We start from the raw sequence: 18,326 nt of genomic DNA, 5'->3' as shown, positions 1-18,326 counted from the left end.
TATTTTTCTGTTGGAAGCCGCCCAGAGTGGCTGGGGAAACCCAGCCAGATGGGCGGGGTATAAATAATAAATTATTATTATTATTATTATTATTATTATTATTATTATTATTACAAACCCTCAACTAACCCGGCTTAATGCAACGAAATCACACATTGGAGGATTCTGACGGAAGCAAAATGACCAATGTTGACTTATTTGTCCCGTCTCCATGATGGGAATCAACCCAGCAAATATCGATTGGCATTTGCTGCTGCTGCTTTCAGTCCACAGACAAAACGTAATTGATTATGGTTGCTGCCACCCCACATTTAAATTGCATCCAGCATTCATGAGTCATGACATCAGTAGCTTGCGTAAATGGCATTTGTAACTTGCGTAAATAATCAAGTTGATTACATTGGATAGCAGACAGGAAGAAGAATAAGTTACAGGTAGGTAGCCGTGTTGGTCTGCCCTAGTTGAAACAAAAACAAAAAAATTCCTTCCAGTAGCACCTTAGAGACCAACTAAGTTTGTCATTGGTATGAGCTTATGGAAAGATTTTTTTTATTTAGGAAGAAGAATAAGTTAGCATTTGGTGGAAACCGAGATGCAGCAGAATGAAAACAGCGTTGATTGTGATGAATGCAGATTAGAATGGGAATCACTGCCATCTGACTGCCCCAGTCACAAAGCATCCTGGGAACTGTAGTTCCCACAGGGAGGCTAAGGCTCCTGGTCCCCACTGCAGTTCAACAGTTGACTGCACCGTTTGGATGGCAGGTGTAAGAGGATTGCACCCAGGATGAAGAGGCAGAGCGACTCCTCCATCTGCTCACAGCCCTCTCTGCTCACTAGGTGGGACCCCAGCCAAAAAGGGTTGCCAGCTTTTCAGCTTCCCACTGCAGCTATGTCATGAGCAGCTGCTTAAAGCCAGACTATCCTCCACCAGGGCCAAGGCCTTTTCAGTGATGGCTCTGACCTGGTGGAATGCTCTGTCCCACGAGACTAGGGCCCTGCAGGATTTGATCTCCTTCCGCAGGGCCTGTAAGACAGAGCTATTCCACCTGGCCTTCAATCTGAATTAGCCTGATCCTCCATTCCCTTTTCCCTTTCCTTTTTCTATGAAGAAACCCTTTTGGGACCCCACATTTAAATTCTTCCCTGGTCTCCTTGCTGGCCCTCGTAGGACCAACTTGGCCAGTGAGCCCTGGTGATCGTTCGATGTCTACTGACTGGAGTTTTTTGTTCCCCCCCCCCAAAAAATGAATTTTTGAATTTTGTTGATATTGATGCTGCATTTTATGTTGTATTCTATGCGGTTTTAAAGTCGCATTTTAATCAATGTTTTATATTTGCAGTTAGCCGCCCTGAGCCTGGTTTTTAAACCGGGAAGGGCGGGGTATAAATAAATTTTTATTATTATTTATTATTAATTGGAAAGCGTTATGTTTATCTCCATAGCTGGAGAAGCCACACCTGCAGATTTCTGCAGGATACACTGTCGTTGCAAAAAGTACAACCGCCAGGCCAGCTGGACAAACATTTCCTTAAAATAAATAAATGAAGTTTCCAGGTTTTACAGGTGGAAAAGCATTTCCCGGTTATTTAGAAGCGATATGGCGAAAGCGCTACCACCTTTGGCGACGCCTCTTGTGGCAGCAAATCCCATAAGTTAACCATGCGTGCAGCTGCTTTTAAAAGTGCAAATGACTACTACTACTACTACTACTACTAATAGTAGTGTTTGGGGCACTGACTGCAAATGACCCCCCACTAACCAGAATGTGGGGTTCATTTACTGGACACTTCCCAATGGAACAAATAGAAGTTGCAGGAAAGAGTTATTTCCGGAAGAAGAGCCTTCCTAATGGACGACCCCCTGCAGGTCGGATCCCAGACCCACCCTGCTGGCCTCAGTGCCACCCCACATCTGCCCCCACCCCAAGATGGGGCCATGCCTGAAAGCGCATTCGCAGGCAACTTGGGTTTGGTCCCAAAGGTTACGCACAGAGGCAACATCCAGGTACAGTGGACGCTCGGGTTGTGAACGGGATCCGTGCGGGAGGCATGCTCGCAACCCGCAGCATTTGCAACCCGCGTCTGCACACACGCGGGTCATGATTCGGCGCTTCTGCGCATGCGCAAAGCGTGATTCAGCGCTTCTGTGCATACATCGAAACCCGGAAGTAACCCGTTCCGGTACTTCCGGGTTTGGCGTGGAGCGCAACCCGAGAAGACGCAACCTGAAGCGGCTGTAACCCAAGGTATGACTGTACAGCCAGAATTCCCTTTGGAGTTGCCCCACGGCTAGCCAGCTATGTAAGGTTATCAGACGTTCCTGTTTCCCGGGAACAGTCCCCGGATTTACAAATCAGTCCCCATACAAAATCAATTGAAGTTGAAAAGTGTCCCCGGATTCACTGAAAAAAATCTGGTAGCCTTACTATACTGGAGCCTGTGTGCGGTGGGCTCAGATGTGAGAGGGAGCTAGAAACGCTAAGCCAGGCATCCCCAAACCTCGGCCCTCCAGATGTTTTGGACTACAATTCCCATCTTCCCCGACCACTGGTCCTGTTAGCTAGGGATCAAGGGAGTTGTAGGCCAAAACATCTGGACAGCCGCAGTTTGGGGATGCCTGCTCTAAACCATGGGTAAGCAAACTAGGGCCCGGGGGCCAGATCCGGCCCAATCGCCTTCTAAATCCAGCCCGCAGACTGTCTGGGAATCAGCGTGTTTTTACATGAGTAGAATGTGTCCTTTTATTTAAAATGCATCTCTGGATTATTTGTGGGGCATAGGAATTTGTTCATTTCCCCCCAAAAAATATAGTCCGGCCCCGCACAAGGTCTGAGGGACAGTGGACCGCCCCCCTGCTGAAAATGTTTGCTGACCCCTGCGAGTCTAAGTAGACCCAGTGCAAAAAGAGATTTTAAGCTTCCAAGTTTTGGTCTTTCTAGCCAAGTCACTTCCGGGGCACCCCCTGAGTGGGGCACCTTTTTGCCAGGGGTGCGGTAGCTCTGGGAGCAGCTACAGTGGCAAACCTTGCTGGTCTCAAATTTCAGCAGCGCCCAGTGCGATGCCAAACTTCGGTGCCCCCGCCTTTTGCGCCCCTGCCTTTTGCGCCCCATTCTAAATCACAGTTGTGGTATCCCCTGCAACGTCCCCAAGGCTCTGTGCCCAGTGCAACCAAATCGGTTGCGCTCCCTTAAATCCACCTCTGGTGGTGGGGATGCTCCCACGAGAGGTTGCTGGGCAACCCAACTTCGCACAAGAACTTGAGAGCTCTTTTTGCACCAGGTCTGCAGCTTCCACTCGCCTCTGATCCTCGCCAGCTCGCGTTCACAGTGTACAGTTGAAACTCTATTTTTTTTTTTAGGATTGAAGTTGTTGAGATTTTTTTATAATTTTACCCCAGAGTTGTTGAGGTTCTTTTTGGATTTTACCCCAGGACATATACTGCCGCGGGGAGGCCGGATTAAATCGATTAAACGGACATTGGACATGCCTGCTCTAACTGGACTGCACCTAAGGTGCAGGTTTTCTGCATTCCTATGGACGTGTACATATGGAAGATACTTCTTTGTTTTAAACCGTCCAGCACTCGAAAATATCGTGGGGCGGGGTGTCCGAAAAGCCACAAAAGCAAAACACGAAATTAAAAACGACACGGATATGTTGAATCCATCTGCAAAAGTCAGCTTTGAGGAAGGATGAGCATGCCTGCAGTTTAGCACAGCGTTTCTCAACCGCTGTTCCGCGGCACACTAGTGTGCCGCGAGACGCTGGCTGGTATGCCGCGACGAGAAGGGCGATTTGCATTGTCACGTGCCTGGCGGCCGCCAATAGTCAGCACTGACCCGCCGGAAAGCAATATTTCTCCTCCTCTTTCCCAAAGCTCAGTGCAAACGAGCCTGGCGGCCGCCAATACACAACACTCACCCGCCGGAAAGCAATATTTGGCAAGTGTTTCTTACAGTCATAATTATAATATAGGGCGGCACAGAGTTAAATTTTTTAACTTTTTTAATGGTGGTGTGCCTCGTGATTTTTTTCACGGAACAAGTGTGCCGTGGCCCAAAAAAGGTTGAGAAACACTGGTTTAGCAGAAGGAAAACCAACATCGCCGCACTCTTATCTGGTGCATTTTAGAAGCGAGCAGGGGGGAAAGTCAAGGGGGAGGGGGGAGGATGAGCGCCGTCTATTTTTAACAGGGCCAGAATCTCTGCTGTGTGCAAGGCAGGATAGCTCACTTTAAGCCGCTCGAGACCCACAGTCAACGCAGGATTTGCGACACGTGAAATAAAACCACCGCCTTCGCTCCTAAAGCTTTTTGTCCCCAGAGAAGAGATTAGCCAAAAAGGAATTAAACCCCGGCACAGAAGAGCGTGGACCCACACTGGGCTTGAATCCGGTGGTCAGGCTCCCCTTTCCTTCCTAGGATCCTAGGAGACACATTCGCTGGGCACAGGAGAGAAAACAACAACAGCGTACCAGCCAGATCTCAGTCTAATGCCAAGTTAGTAGCTCACTTCTCCATCAATTTGTCTAATCCTCTATTACAGCCTCCTGCGGACGGAAGTTCCAAAGTTTAATTCTGCATGAATCATGCAAGTCGACCCTGAATCTCCCAACATTCAGCTTCCTTAGATGTCCACAAGTTCTAGTGTTACGAGAGAGGGAGGAAAACTCTTCTGTGTCTGATTTCTCCATGCCAGGCAGAATTTTATAAACATGTTGCCTCTTACAGTAGTGCCTTGCAAGACGAATTTAATTCGTTCTGTGAGTCAATTCGTTTTGCGAAAAATTAATCTAGCGAATCCCATAGGAATGCATTGAATTTTTATTTTATTTTTTGCCCATAGGAACGCATTAATTGAATTTCAATGCATTCCTATGGGAAACCATGATTCGCTAGATGAATTTTTCACAAAACAAATTCATCTAGCGAGGCAACCTCCGCTCGAGAAATCTCTTCGTTACGTGAAAAATTCGTCATACAGGGCATTCGTCTAGCGAGGCACCACTGTATTTGCCTTTTCTCTAAGCTACAAAAATCGCAACTGCTGCAACCTTGCCTCTTTCTATCCCCTTGATCATTTGGCTTGTCCTTTTCTTTTCCTTTCCCAGTTCTTTAGTTGCCCCATGCTTGGCTTTCTAAAGCTAGCAAGGCCCGTCTGACCAGTGGGAGGCGTCCCAAAACAGGCACCCCCAAACTGCGGCCCTCCAGATGTTTTGGCCTACAACTCCCATGATCCCTAGCTAACAGGACCAGTGGTCGGGGAAGATGGGAATTGTAGTCCAAAGCATCTGGAGGGCCAAAGTTTGGGGATGCCTGTCCCAAAACAAGTGTGTCCGCACCACGAGGGAACATCCGCTCCCAACACCCTCCAAAACCACAGGGATTTGGGAGAAAAAAGAGAGCCAAGGATGGGCCGGGGGGAAGCTCAGAGGCAGCTTAATGGAACTCCATGTTCATTCTAGCTAGGGAGTTGCAAATAAATGCAATTTTCTCCATTGCAGAACGGACGGACGGCGATATTGATTGCCGCTCACGTCAAGTTGACCTAACACAGCTTATGCTCAACTCTCGCAAATCAATTTGGGGGAAGGGGAAGGGCATGTCATGGGCGCACGGGTAGCTCGCCTGGGCTATCGCAGCACAAAAATCTATGCCTATGAGCTGGCAATCGGAGCAGTTTGTTGGGAAGCAGAGGAGAGAGAGTCCTTGGGGAAGGTTCGGGGTCACGAGGAAAGGAATGGAAATTGCCAATATCGTAATGTGGCGATAACGATCGGCGGTGCGGCCGAATTTGGAATATTGTGCACCGTTCCGGTCGCCTCACCTCAGAAAGGGTACTGAAGAGCTGGAAAAGGTTCAGAAAAGTGATCCCAAGTGATCAAGGAGATGGAGAGACTCCCCTATGACAAAATGTTGCGGAGTTTGGTAGTTCTTAGTTTAGGGAATCGGGGAGTAAGAGCCGAAATGATAGAAGTTTATAAAATCATGCATATCATGGAGAGAGTAGACAGAGAATAGTTTTCTACCCTCTCTCCTAACAGTGGAATTCAGGGATGTCCAGTGAAACTAAAAGTTGGAAGATTCAGGACAGATAAAAAGGACTTCTTTACACAGTTGAAACTGCGGAACTCCCTGCCACAGGAGACAGCAGTGGCCACCAACTTGGATGGCTTTGGATTAGACAAATTCACAGAGATTTCCCCAACTCATCCGTGCTCTTTCCAGATCTGTAAATGGGACATCGGAAGCTGAACCAGATACTATTGGTCCATCTAGCCCGATCTGGAGATGCTTTTGGGGATTGAACCCAGGACTGCAGAGCTACAGCCCTTATTAAAAAAAAATTAAGTAAGATTTTAGTCCTCGTGGTCATTGTTACCATCAGTCATTAACCGGAAAGCCACTGACTTGCCAGAATGGCTTGTGAATGAGCGGCTGGTTTGAACAAGAACCTAAGACGCCACCTTCTGCAGAGTCAAGACTACGGGTCCATCAGGGTCAGTATCGCCCACACCGACCGGCAGTGATGCTCCAAATTTAACGCCGGGGAAATCTGCTAAGAGCTAGTGCATTAAGTAAACGGATGGAATAGTTTTAACGTTAGATTAAAATTTAAAGCAAAAAGCTTGTGCATGCCTGCAGGGATCTGACATCCTTCCGTCTTGGAGGGGTGTGTGTGTGTGTGTGTGTGTGTGTGTGTGTGTGTGTGTGTGTGTGTGTGTGTTTCCGCCCCTCCACCCCAGGAGCAGCGGAGGCCATGGCTGGAAGTGCCCCCCCCCCCGCTCTCTTTCACACACATCAATAAACATAGACTTTCGCTCTCCAGGGGCATCGATTTGCGCACCTTCTCCAAGGCTCATATCAAATGCATTTTAGCACGGTATCGGAATTAATTACAAGAGGTGAAGTCGGGTGGCGGGCAAGGATCAACGCTCTCTCTCTCTCCACCCCCCCCCACCACGCCCAGAAAACAATATGCAGCATTTTGAGGACATGTCAAGCTGAGGCCTCGATTTTGGAGGGTTGGGGTGGGGGCTTTCAGGGCCAAAGGGAAAAAAGAAACAGGCTGCCTTTCAAGTCTATGATCTTGGTTAAAGTGAATTATGTGCCAATCTGCTGCCTCTCCTTCCAATCAACTAGAAGTTGGTGGTGGGTATAAAGGGGCAGTGTTGTGCAGTGGTTAGAGTGTCAGACTAGGACCTGGGAGAGACCAGGGTTCAAATCCTGCCACTCAGCCATGGAGGTCATCTGGGGTGAACTTGGGGACCAGTCCCTCCTTCTCAGCCTAGCCTCCCTCACAAGGGTTATTGTGGGAATAAGCAGAGGGAGAGCCATGCATGGCACCTTGAGCTCCCTAGAGAAGAAAGGTGGGATAGAATTGCAATAACCTATACGTAAATAAATGGAATTCACCATCCTGCAAACGGAACGAAATTTGCTGTATTTGCAGTATTGCAATTGGCCGCTGGCTTAAATGGCTCTTAAATCAGATCAGACAAATTCATTGGGGGCAGGGAAAGGAGTCCTAAGAATGGCTGTTAGCCCTGCTGTCTAAATGGAACTCCAGGTTCAGGGGCAGTCTATCTCTGTTGCCTTCGTTCCCTTCCCATTGACACCCCTTGATGCTGGACTGGAGAAATATTTCATCTGATCCAGCAAGGCTCGTATGTTCTTCCACTTTCCTTTCCTTTCTTTTTTCTTTTTAAGTGGGAGAGGGCAGAAATAAAAAGAGTAGTTTTCTAACCCTTAGGGATTCAGAGGTAGACTTTTACAATATTCCGGCAGTGCCTGGCATAATCTCAGAAGACAAAGAATCACAGGGCTGGGAGGACCTCAAAAGCTCATCTAGTCCAACCCACTGTACTGCAGGAATCTTTTTGCCCAACGTGGGGCTCGAACCCACAACCCTGTGATTAAGAGGCTCTATGGACTGAGCTAACCAGAAAGAGAGTTTCGTAGCAGAAGGAATTAAGAAAAAAATATCACCAACCACGTGAAGTTGCTTCGTGTGAATGACTCACGCAGGGTGAGAGATCCAGCTTTTCTTAGTGCAAGGATCTGGGTTGCCTGGGCAAATGATTTCGGAAATATTTTTAGCATGGAGAACACCCAGCCTTGTTTACAGCCTGCACCATGGGAGGATGAGAGGACGCTCAGAATCCGCAAAGGAGGCTGCACACCATGACTGCTCTTGGAGAGCCAGCGACAGAGAGAGGCGGCCAGAGAATCGTTGACTTTTTTAGAGTTGGAAGGGACCCAGAGTCCAACCTCCTGGAACGCTCAGGCCCAGGCAGCAAGGGACGCCTAACCTGAGGTTATCTCGCAAACCCTGTTTGGCCAGGTCCCTCCCAGTCAAGGCCTCCTGAAAGAACTTCAGGACTCAATATTCCCCCGTCGATAGATGGGGAACACCCTGCCAGCTCAGTCTGGATCCTTCAGCTCAGACCAGTCCATCAAGAACCCACAAACACCTTGTGGATTTCGATTTAAGGTATGATTTTAAAAATGAAACATTCCACTCATAATGGGAACGGAAAACTGGCTTTGCATGCAGAAGGTCCCGAGTTCCTGAAAGGCTGGGAGATACGCCCTTCCTGGAACCCTGGGAGAGTGACTGCTGCCAGCCAGTGTAGGCACTACTAAGCTTGATGGACCAGTGGTGTTGCATTCAGTACAAGAAGGCTCCTAGAGATGCCCCCCCAAAAAAATCAGGTGTAAAAGATGGCAGCTCAGTGACTGGAAGAGAACATCGGTTGGCCTGCCTACTGGCACCACAAAACTTGACTTCCGCAATTCTTATCTGCCTTACAGGACCGCCTCTCCTGGTACGCCCCGTGGAGGACCTTACGGTCCACAAACAATAATACTTTGGAGATCCTGGGCCTCAAGGAGGTTAGACTGGCCTCGACCAGGGCCAGGGCCTTTTCAGCCCTGGCCCCGGTCTGGTGGAACGCTCTGTCACAAGAAACCAGGGCCCAGCAGGATTTGACATCTTTCTGCAGGGCCTGCAAGACAGAGCTGTTCCGCCAGGCCTTTGGTCGGAGCCCAGACTGACCCCTTTCTTTCTATGGGACACTGTATATAAGTGGCCTCTTTGGCTATTTCTGTCGGCCCATATGGGACCAGCATGAATGGCCGGGCCGGGTGCACTTTTAATTCCATACCCCTACGGTTATGATTTGTGGGTTCCCACTTTAAATTTAAATGTGATTCGAATTGTATTTTAAACTAATCGTTTGATTTTGTCTTTTTAATGTATTATATATTTGGTGGTAGCTGGCCTGAGCCAATAAAAAATATTATTATTATTATTATTATTATTATTATTATTATTATTATTAACCAAGCCAGATGAGGGATGGTTGAGGGAGTTGGGGGTGTTTAGCCCGGATAATAGGAGACTGAGAGGAGATATGGCGGCTGTCTTCAAATATCAAAGCTGACACTCAGGGGGTGGAGAAAGCTTGTTTTCTCCTGCTCTGAAGAAGGGTAGAACCCGAACCAACCGATTCAAATTACAAGAAAGGAGATCCCAACAAAACACATTAGGTAACCGTTTCTGATGGTAAGAGCTGTTCGAGGGTGGAAGACGGACCCCTCCTCTGACTCTCAGATTCCCCCCTGTTGCTTTTTATTTCTCTGTGTTGAAGAGCGGGACTTTCTTAAACTCCCGCCCCACCAGTACTTCGAGGTCCGCCTAAAATAGCAATCTTCCCTTCCACTTAAGGTCTTTTAACAACAAGGGTACACCTATCCAGCTATCATGGCCAGTTACAGGCTTAGCTCTGGGTTACTGGGAATAAAGCTCCTTTTTGCCTTAAGTCCAGGGCTTCCCTCACTTAGGGTCCCTCCCTGTTATTGTTACCTTAGCACACAGGGCAACCATGTGGCACTCCTGAGCTTCTCGTCCCTTCACCCCTCTTTTGTGTAACTCGAGGACCTGACTTATCACCCTGTAAGTCCTAGTGTCCCTTTCTTCAAGTTCACCACCTTTTGAGCCCGGCCGCCTTGCTGGATCAAACTGTCGACGACATTTCTTTGCACAACAAGAACAAGACTTTCTTTTTAATATAACACATCGGTTTCAGTATTTCCTTTCTTTACAATATCATATCTTCATTCAGTGGAATAACAATAATTCCAGCTCAATCTCTCCTAGTCACCACTATCCTGGCCCCACACCCTCTAACTTCCAGTCACCACTCTCTCCCACCCTCGATGGACTCTCCTTCGTGGGAGGTTTATAAGAATTTGGATGCCCGTCTGCCAGGGATTCTTGAGGGCATTGCAGGAGGTTGATCTAGAATCTAGATGACCCTTGGAGGTCCCTTCCAATTCTATGATAGCAAATATCCCCCCCCCCGCCGCCAAGAATCCTGGCAGCTGCAGTTTGTGAAGGTTGCTGGGAAATGTAGCTCCATGAAGGGTAAACTACAGTTCCCAGGAGTCTTTGGTGGTGCCGGGGTGCCTTTAAATTGCACAGTGTGCTATGCGGCCTTAAGGCACAGCGGATCCTGAACGAGCCCATTCCTCCAAGCCCTTCACCCCCCCACCTGCGCCTGCCTACCCATCGAGTGAGCCACCCACCCACCCACCCACCCTGGAGATCAGGTGTCCCTCGCCTATCTCCGTAACCAGATCGCCTCCGTTCTCTGCCTCTCTGCCTAATCACCTCTCTGCATTTCTAATACCTTAGTTTCCTGCCACCAAAGCGCCCGGTCAGTTTCATGGTAATTAAAACGCCCGCTCTTCCGAAAGCCTGTTTCTGAGAAGCCTCTTCCCACGAAAAGCCTTTTGGGGACTTTTCAGCTTACAGGAAAAGTGAGTAAGCGGAGACATGATCGAAGTGGACCAGGTTATGCTGAGAAAAGTTTCCCTTCCCTCTCCCATAACGCTGGGATTTGTGGGGACCTGACGAGGTTGGTTCAGGACAGGCAAAACCAAGTCCTTTTTCAGTTAAACTGTGGAACTCACTGCCACAGGATGCAGTGATGGCCACCAGCTAGGATGGCTTTAAAAGAGGATTAGACACAGATTCGTGGAGGAACGGAGGGCTCTGTCAATGGCTACGCTTTGCCCCCACAACGGGTGGCAGCAATGATTCTGAATAACCAATGGACAGGAGTCAGGGTCCAGAAAAATCTGAATTGCATTCCTGGGGGTGGGACTGGATGACCTTTGGGGGTCCTTTCCGACTCTATGAAGGTTGCTAGATTCCTCAGCCCTGCCTTAAGGGCAGTCCACTGTTCTGTTTGTCTTGGGAAATGAGGACGGGGAAACGCAAACCTGCCGTTTCCTTCCCTTCCCAAGATTGCGTAAAGCCAGGAATACGGTAGACGCTGGCATGATGGTGCAAAGGGGTGCAACATTTACTCCCCACCCACCCCAAACATTTCACTTCCTGAGGAACAAATCCTATCTGACCACAAGGGTGAGGAAAGCAGATTTATAAAACAGGTCCTCATACAGGGCTAATTTCAAACCTTTTTTGCAACCCATGTGGACTGCAGAAATCTTTCCGCAGAAATCTCTGGGGACTTGGAACTCTCCCTGCTTTAAGGCTTCAACCCCCCCCCCAGGTGACCTGGTGTCTGTTTACATCCATTCGCAGTCCCCCTCCCCCTCCCCAAGTTCTTCTCTCGCTGCTATCCTGCGCATCTTAACCCCGACCTCTTAATTCTGAATGCAAGCTGATTGGGGCAGGGACCCGACCTTTTCGCACAAGTGAAAAGCACCATCTGCCCTGCACGATGCTACAAAAGAAACACCACACACCTCAAAGTGAAAAAAGAAAGAAGAACAGTCCTCAACAAATGCATAAAAGTTAGGCTTCCTGCTGCTATGACAAACCGAGGGTCAGGAAGAGTCAGGCCAGAAGGCCGGATGTGCAAAATAGGTTTAAACCACATCACCTCTTAATAGAAACGAGACCCCCCTGTAGTCTCCAGCTGCGTGCAAAGTGCTTTTTTTGTCTCTCGCCACCGAGAAATTGCTGCCATTTCCTGTCCACCTGAAAACTAGGAGCTTGGGGTGCAACTTCCAAGCAATTTCTTTGGAAATAATGAATAAGGACATGCCCTATGGAACTCCCGGCCTATTGATAGCAGGCCTTTTTTGCACACATCTGCTGAAAGCATTTTTGATTAGACAAAGAATCTAAAACAGTATCTTGCCGGCGCCTGTTTTTACTCTATTGCTATTTTAACTTTTCGAAAGTCTTAAACTGTTGCCAGTTCATTTCATGTTTCCTCCCGCAATCAAGCGGTGCATAAATTTTATGAAATAATTTCTTTAGCTAGCCCTAGGATTTTTTTATTTTGCAAATGGGTCACGGCAGTGGTGGAAATAAGAGGGCACAGGTAAGAGTGTCAGGCACATCGACGGCAATGCAGCCAAGTTAAAGCTCGCTCAGGTTAATAGTCAGCAAAGGATGAAGGTTTTAACAAGGCTAAGGGAGAGATTTCCACTTAGGGGGCCTGCGATGGGTCACACGATCTTTGCATTTAACCTGCCCTTTGTCTCACAGCCGGCCTGGCAAGCAGAAAAGGATGTGGCAGGAGGAAGCAAGCCTCAAAGTCGAGATGCAAATTTTCAGCCTGCCCCAGGAGAGGATGGCTGACAATGCAGAACTGGGGGAGAGGGACAGGTGAGACAGAGGCCCCTGTCCTCTACACAGAAACACGGGAAGCTGTCAGACCTCTGGTCCATCTGGCTCAGTATTGTCTACACTGACCGGCAGCAACTCTCCAGGGCCTCAGGTGGGGAGGGGGGTGTCTCTCCCATCCCTACCCAGAGATGCTGCCAGAGCCTAGAGCCTTCGCCACCCATAACCTCTTCCAGCTCATGGAATGCAGAGCAACTCCCCAAGCAAACAGCGTTTCTGACACCCGGGATGGAAACCCCATAATGGCACCCTTTGCTCTGGCCCAGTAGCCAGGGGAGCACCATCACAGGAATGCGCAGCAGGTGCTGAGCTGTGGAGCCACCGGCCTTCCCTTTAAATCAAAGCAAGATTCCAGTCCTCATGAGCACAAAGGAAGGACTAGCGTATAAGGCAGGAACTTGCCGTTCTAGAAGTCAGGCCGTCAGTCTGTCTAGCTCAGTACTGTCCACACGGACAGGCAGCGGCTCTCTTCCTGGGCACACCACTGGGGACTGAGTCTGGGACCTCCTGCATTTCTTCTCTAAGAAGAAAGCAGGGGGCTAGTCCTCGTGGATCAGAATAAAGGGCTGGTTAATAGAAGAACCTAAAAAGCCACCCTAATACAAGTGAGGCCATTGGTCCCTCTATCCCAGTATTGTCTACTCTGACCGGCAGCTCCAGGGTTTGAGGTGGGGGTCTTTTGTAGCCCTACCTGGAGACGTTGGGGATTGAACCTGCGACCTTCTGCATGGAGGTCAAATGTTCCCGGCCTCAGCTGTGGCCCTCTCTAAGCTGTTTTACGCTGACCATCTGGGTCCATTAAGCTCAATATTGTCTGCACTGACAGGCAGCACCTCTCCCAGGTTTCGGACCTTTCCAGCCCAACCTGGAGATGCCGGGAATGAACCCGGGACCTTCTGTGTGAAAAGCGGGTGCTGGGTCCCTCGGCCAAGAGGCCACCCATCCCCGCTCTCCAAAGCTGTGAAGACACCAAAGGGTTTCGAAGCCCTTTCCCTGCCACCAGGGGTGCCAACTTGAATAGAATATTGGAGGCCCCAGCTAAGCCCCACATAATCGATTCCAAGACACGTCGCATGCACACCATTTGAATGGCAATGCCCATCCACTTAGAAGGGGGGCGAGCCCCCTCAAATGTTTATGGGGGGGGGCAAAGGGATCTTGGCCCCTAGGAGTTGGCTCCTTTGCTTGCTTGCTGCTGCTGGCAAGCAACTGAGCCCTCTCAACATTAAGCACCTTTGACCCCCACATCCTGGGACCGAGCCGCCACATTTCCCCAAAGGCCCTGGGCCCGTGTCCTTCGGGGGCAACCCTTTAGCGCCTGCCACGCTTCCACGGACTTTAAAAAATGCTGCCCCCTTCCCACTTGCAAAATCTAGGTCTCAGGCAAGGCCCCCAGACAGTGGTCTCTCCTCCCTCTCCCCCCCCCCAATTTCCTGTTTTGGAGCTCCGGCTATGAGGGTGGGGGGCGTGGGAAACGGTTGCCACATCTCTCGGGGGTGGGGGAGCAGGGCTGCCTTCCAAGGAGATTCCAACAGAGAGAGAGAGAGAGAGAGACCCTACCTCCTTCTCCGAGATGTACAGCTGATCCCCTTTCAGAACCACGTAGCGGTTTTTCCAGATCTCCCGGAAAATGCCTCTCCCGCAGAATTTCCGGACCCAGCCCACCTTCTCCAGCAGAGTGGGTTGCTGGTTCCCATCCTGGTGACCCTGGAAAGAGGAGCCAGAGAGAGAGAAAGAGAGAATTGGAAACTGTCAGGAACGGCTTTATTTCAAACCTCTCCAACCTGCATCTCTCCTTCCCGGAGACTGCAGGATAGGGCCCCTCTCTCGCTGCAGAGTCCGCTGGCAATCTTTTCTGAGCCACGGTCCTCCCTTGCAAGTGTGCAGTTATTTTTTCTTTTTTAAAAACTAACTAACTAACTTAACAATCCCAATTCTAACTGTCTCTCTGTGTGTGTGTGTGTGTGAGAGAGAGAGAGAGATGATGATGATGCACAAATCAATAAACAATTTTTTAAAAACCCTCTGGCACCCCACCACCACCCCAAACCGCCTCCACATCCATTATGTAAGAAAACAGACTGTGTCAATCTGTTCCCCAGCCCACTCTGCGTTTCACCTTTTTTTCTTTAAAAAATAATCATCATCATCACATTTTTTGTGTTTTCCTCTGCTTTCTCACCCTTTGAAAACGCGGAGCATAACAACATAATATTAACGGACCTAATAATGATAACATTCGCATGAGGCCCCGTTTCTAAGAACAAATGTACGGCTACAGAATTGGATGTTTTCAAATGGATCTCTCTCCCCCCCCCCCTTTCCAACCATGGTAAACAGTCTGAAATCTGGAGAATAGGCACCCCTGCGTTGTTTCTGTGAGGGTTGGTGGGTTTCTCTGTTGTTTCAAATACTCCCAGAATTAATGCAAAAAAGCAAAACAAAACAACAACCCCCAACCCACAGTTTTAATAATAAACACTTGACAATCCAGCTTCTGTACCAGTTTAAAAGACCCAGCTATTGGGGGGCTGGGGAGAGAGATAGGAGGCAATTGAATTGTTGGAGGAAGGGGGCCGAATCGAAGGGCATCGAAACGATATTTACAATAACAGCAACAAAATAACAACCAATAATCCAGAAAAACGCAGACTCTGACACCCCAGCCTCCCCCCCCCCACCGCGCGCAACGCCAATCTCACAGAAACTGGACAATGACCCCTCTGCTTTCGGGGGGTCTTCAGAAAGCGGGCTGCAAACTCACCCGCTTGGTAGAATTGGTTTTTTTCATCATTCCTCGGGGGGGTGGCCGTCAGGAAAAAGGGGGTGGGGGAAGGACGGGGGTGGGTGGGTGAGAGGAAGAGGGGGGGAGGAGAAGAAAGAAAGAAAGGAGAGGGAGAGAGAGAAATCAGAACCAAGCTGGTCTCCTGGAAACAGGCAAGCAGCTGAAGGTTTGGGCTGGCTGTTTCGCAGGAGGGGGGAAATAAATGGCTCCCCCCCTTGCTTCCTTCCTTCCTTCCTTCCTTCCTTCCTTCCTTCCTTCCTTCCTTCCTTCCTTCCTTCCTTCCTCTCTATTTCCTCGTTGCCTTCCTCCTGCTTCTCTTTCTTCTCAGAGGGAGCGCAAGAGACCTCTGGTGACATGGACCTCTTTGCGATGCGCGCACATCCCTCCCTCCCTCCCTCCCTCTTTGCCTCGCCTGCTCCTTCCTTCCTTCCTCCTCCCTCCTCCTCCCCCCTTTCTCTCCTGTGGGCAGGCGCTGGGAGAAAGGGGTGAGCCGGGGCTCCACAGCCCCATCTATAGCCAGACGAGCGCCACGGTGCCAAGAGGCGAGGCGAGGCGAGGCGTCCTTTGTTCCAGGAGGAGCGTGGGATGGGGATGTGGGGGGGGGGGCGTGGAGATGAAGTGGGGGGGGAGAAGGCGCTCAGCCCCCCCAGGAGAAGGGGCTGCAGGGGGTCGCGAGTGGCACCCGACGCGAGTAGGAACTCCTGCTCAGAGTAGACCCCCCCGGGGGATTGGTTTGCTTCGTGACATGGTGCGGTTTTTAAAAAGCAAACGAACCCCAGCCAAGCGCCAAGCGCTTGGCAAAAATGGTCAGCGAAATGAACTTTTTTAAACCATTCAAACAATAAAATGGAAAGGGACCCAGGGCACCGTTATTTTCAATAGGGCTACTCTTGAGTCAAAATTAGTTGATGTCTGGAGGGGGACGACGCAGGGGCACACATACTCCTAAACATTTTGTGAATCTTTGTACTTTTGTCCATTTACTGTATTTATTTCCCTCACTGGAACTATAAAATTGTGATTTTCTTGAGTCAAAATGAGAGAAACATTTTTTAGGGGGGGGAGCACTGCCAGTAGTAATAATAAACAAAATGTTGCACTGACAGGGCCTGAATCACCAATGTCACATACAAGGGAATGATAAGAATAATTTATTGTTTGTGGTTGTATTGCCTGGAGGCTGCCTTGATTTCCCTCCACACAAATATTTTATAGATAAATAAACTTAATGATAATAATTGTAAAATGTGTTGTATTAACAGGACCATCCAAAGAATTGCAAATGTCAAATACAAGGGGAGGAGGAGGAGGAGGAGGAGGAGGAGGAGGAGGAGGAGGAGGAAGAGGACTGGTCCAAGAAACTGCAAATGTGAAATGCAATGGCTGAATGAGATATTTAAGAGTTACTGAGAATATCAGGTTTCTTTTTCTTTTTTAATGTTAACTCCCCAAGTGTCTAGTTCTCATCATCTCAAATATGTGCTTAAATATGCATAGCGAACACCTGGTGGAATCACAGGAGCTGGAGAAGTTGTTGAGTAAGATCTCCTGTGTTTGGGGGTTGAGAACTTTGTTGCCCCTCCTCACCAATGGCGGAAGCAGAATAAATTATGCAAAGTCAGGGAAATTATGCACAGCTGCCCAATCTGCATGATTAATGCAGGCGGCAGCCTTACAGGGTCACCTTGGCACCAAAGTCTTCACACTCACAGGCCCAAAGAGTGCCGTCCCGCTCCCTCCTCCTTCACGGCAAAAAGCTCAGGGAACCCAAGAAATGGGTGGCAACTGTGGGGGAGCAGATTTTGGCTAACCATTAGGAGAGACTCCCTAAAGGTGAGAGCTAATCAGTGGTGGAGCAGAGACTGCGTCTGGGGTCAGTGGCTTCGCTTTTTGTAAAAGCACAGGCTGGGAGGGCCCTCGGTCAGGTTGCAAGATCCCGACCCTGAGCGAAAACGGGGTTGAGATGGATGACCTCTATGGTCTCTCCCATGTCTAAGGTTCTAAATTCCCTCCTAGAACACTTATAGGGCACTCTACCTTTCCTCCTCCAATTCCTCCTTCAAGCCCCATCTTTCCCTCGAACATTTCAGTGTGCTGATTCCATTCTAAACTAAACAACTTTTGGCTCAGATTTGTCCTGTTAGCCTTTCCTGCCCTCTGCTGAAACTCTCTTTTCTGGGAGTTTAGATTGTAGGTTCCTAGAGAGCAGGGACCTGCTCTCTCCCTCCTCTCCTGCTCTTTCTTTAAAAAAAAACTACTTAAATATAACCAACTCTTGGCACATTTAAATAACAGCTCTTTTAATTGTGCATTCAGGAATATTTGCACTCATGACTGAGAGAGGCTGGGAATTGTAGCGCTAGAATACATCGTCCCACTTTCGATCTTTGCTCACACCTGCAAAAACAAGAACGCTGCAGTGTCTGCAATTGGGGCATTTCCCAGAACTTCCTGGTGCCATCCTTCCTGAAACTTTTTGTACCACAAATGTTTAATTTTTTTGTCCTACTTTTGTTGCTCCATAGCGCAAGAGTTCCCTTTCAGATGGCAATAATGCAGTCATCTTAGAGGGGCGGGGAAGCATCTCAGAACAACTGATGAAGCAGAATGGAAGATTCGGGACACATAAAAGACGGTCCTTCTTCACGCAGTGCAGAGTTAAACTGCGGAACTCCTTCCCACAGGAAACATTGCCAACCTGGGTGGGTTTAAAAGAGGACTGGACAAAGCTATCAGTTACTACTATTAGTCATGGCGGTTCTGATCTGCCTCCTTGGATGGAGCAATAATACTTCTGAACACCAGTTGCAAGAAACCACAAGAAGGGAGAGGGCTCTCGCACTCGGATCCTGCTTGCATCTGGTCAGCCACTG

The 18,326-nt window shown here is 49.0% G+C and overlaps 1 protein-coding gene across 1 annotated transcript in view; it reads right to left on the bottom strand.

The window, feature by feature from the left end:
• PLEKHO1 (pleckstrin homology domain containing O1) overlaps positions 1–15,831 on the bottom strand; it is a 33,753-nt gene extending 17,922 nt beyond the window's left edge. Inside the window, exons 1-2 of the mRNA XM_035099218.2 lie at positions 15,433–15,831; positions 14,229–14,375 (exon numbers count right to left, since the gene is read on the bottom strand). Coding sequence (XP_034955109.2) covers positions 14,229–14,375; positions 15,433–15,462 — 177 coding nt within the window. The 5' untranslated portion in view covers positions 15,463–15,831. The remainder of the gene's footprint in view (positions 1–14,228; positions 14,376–15,432) is intronic.
• Between the last annotated feature and the right edge of the window lie 2,495 nt (positions 15,832–18,326).

Source organism: Zootoca vivipara, chromosome 17 (assembly GCF_963506605.1).
Source record: "Zootoca vivipara chromosome 17, rZooViv1.1, whole genome shotgun sequence".
Taxonomy (NCBI): Eukaryota; Metazoa; Chordata; class Lepidosauria; order Squamata; family Lacertidae; genus Zootoca; species Zootoca vivipara.
Note: the sequence above shows the minus strand (reverse complement) of the source record. Positions and strands in the feature narration are given on the sequence as shown.